The sequence below is a fragment of the Solanum tuberosum genome, unplaced genomic scaffold, assembly GCF_000226075.1.
Source record: "Solanum tuberosum cultivar DM 1-3 516 R44 unplaced genomic scaffold, SolTub_3.0 scf00028, whole genome shotgun sequence".
In the NCBI taxonomy this organism is placed as follows: domain Eukaryota; kingdom Viridiplantae; phylum Streptophyta; class Magnoliopsida; order Solanales; family Solanaceae; genus Solanum; species Solanum tuberosum.
This window is the reverse complement of record NW_006238954.1, coordinates 2,543,705-2,544,758: the sequence shown is the minus strand read 5'-3', so window position 1 is coordinate 2,544,758 and position 1,054 is coordinate 2,543,705. Positions and strand designations below refer to the sequence as shown.

The 1,054-nt window shown below is 42.4% G+C and overlaps 1 protein-coding gene across 1 annotated transcript; it reads right to left on the bottom strand.

The window, feature by feature from the left end:
• Positions 1-354: 354 nt before the first annotated feature.
• Positions 355-804, bottom strand: LOC107059618 (RNA-directed DNA polymerase homolog). Its single transcript, XM_015306326.1, has one exon. It carries the CDS (start codon positions 802-804, stop codon positions 355-357), a length of 450 nt encoding a protein of 149 aa, XP_015161812.1.
• Between the last annotated feature and the right edge of the window lie 250 nt (positions 805-1,054).

The following is a 1,054-nucleotide window of genomic DNA, read 5'->3' as shown; positions in this document are numbered from 1 at the left end:
ACCCAACGATTTATCTCAACTTGTATTGCGGTCACATCCCAAGAACCTTCCCCATACTTGATTTTCTTGTTTATTTTGCTGTTTTATCACTTGTTACAAAACCCCCTTTGATATTTGACACTTCTGTGTCACCCCCTTTAATTTACCATGTATTTTATCGCAAATGTTTTTAGCTACGACTAATTTAAATGAAATTCTACTTGGCTACTGATTCTCAAAATCGCTCCCTTGGGACACGACCCCAACCCTTGGTTGGGTTACTATATTATAGACGATCGTAGACACTCATACCGTAGGATACTGTCGTTGGTCACGATAAGCATCAAAGACCTCTAGAGTGCCCTCCACCATGTCTTAGAAGATAGACATCATACACCTCTGGAAAGTTGCTAGTGCATTACATAGTCCAAATGGTATGCGTTTAAATGCAAAGGTGCCATAAGGACATGCAAAAGTAGTCTTTTCCAGATCTTGAGGAGCAATTGATATTTGGTTGTAGCCAGAGTATCCATCTAAGAAAAAGTACCACCCTTTTCCACCAAACCTGTCAAGTATCTGGTCCAAGAAAGGCATCAGGAAGTGATCCTTCAAGGTCCACTTGTTCAGTTTTCTGTAATCCATGCATACTCGCCATCCAGTGACTAGCCTCTGCGGGACCAACTCATTCTTTGCATTCACAACAATAGTCATACCACCCTTTTTGGGCACACATTGCACTGGGCTAACCCAGTGACTGTCAGAAATGGGGTACACCACCCCAACATCTAACCACTTGTTTATCTCCTTTTTGACCACCTCTTGCATAGATGGGTTTAACCTCCTTTGGTGTTCAATGCTTGGGTTGCAGTCCTCCTCAAGTTGGATCTAATGGGTGTATATTCCCGGAGGTATCCCAATGATGTCAGCAATGGTCCACCCAATAGCTCTTTTGTACCTTATCAACACTTTGATCACAGCTTGAACCTGTTCATCATTCAAATCTGCAGCCAAAATCACAGGTGAGTGTTGATAGCTCCCAAAAATACATACCTCAGGTGACTGGGTAACTGTTTCA

Coding starts and splice junctions, on each gene's coding strand:
- LOC107059618 (XM_015306326.1), bottom strand. CDS start 804: ATGCAAGAGGTGGTCAAAAAGGAGATAAACAAGTGGTTAGATGTTGGG.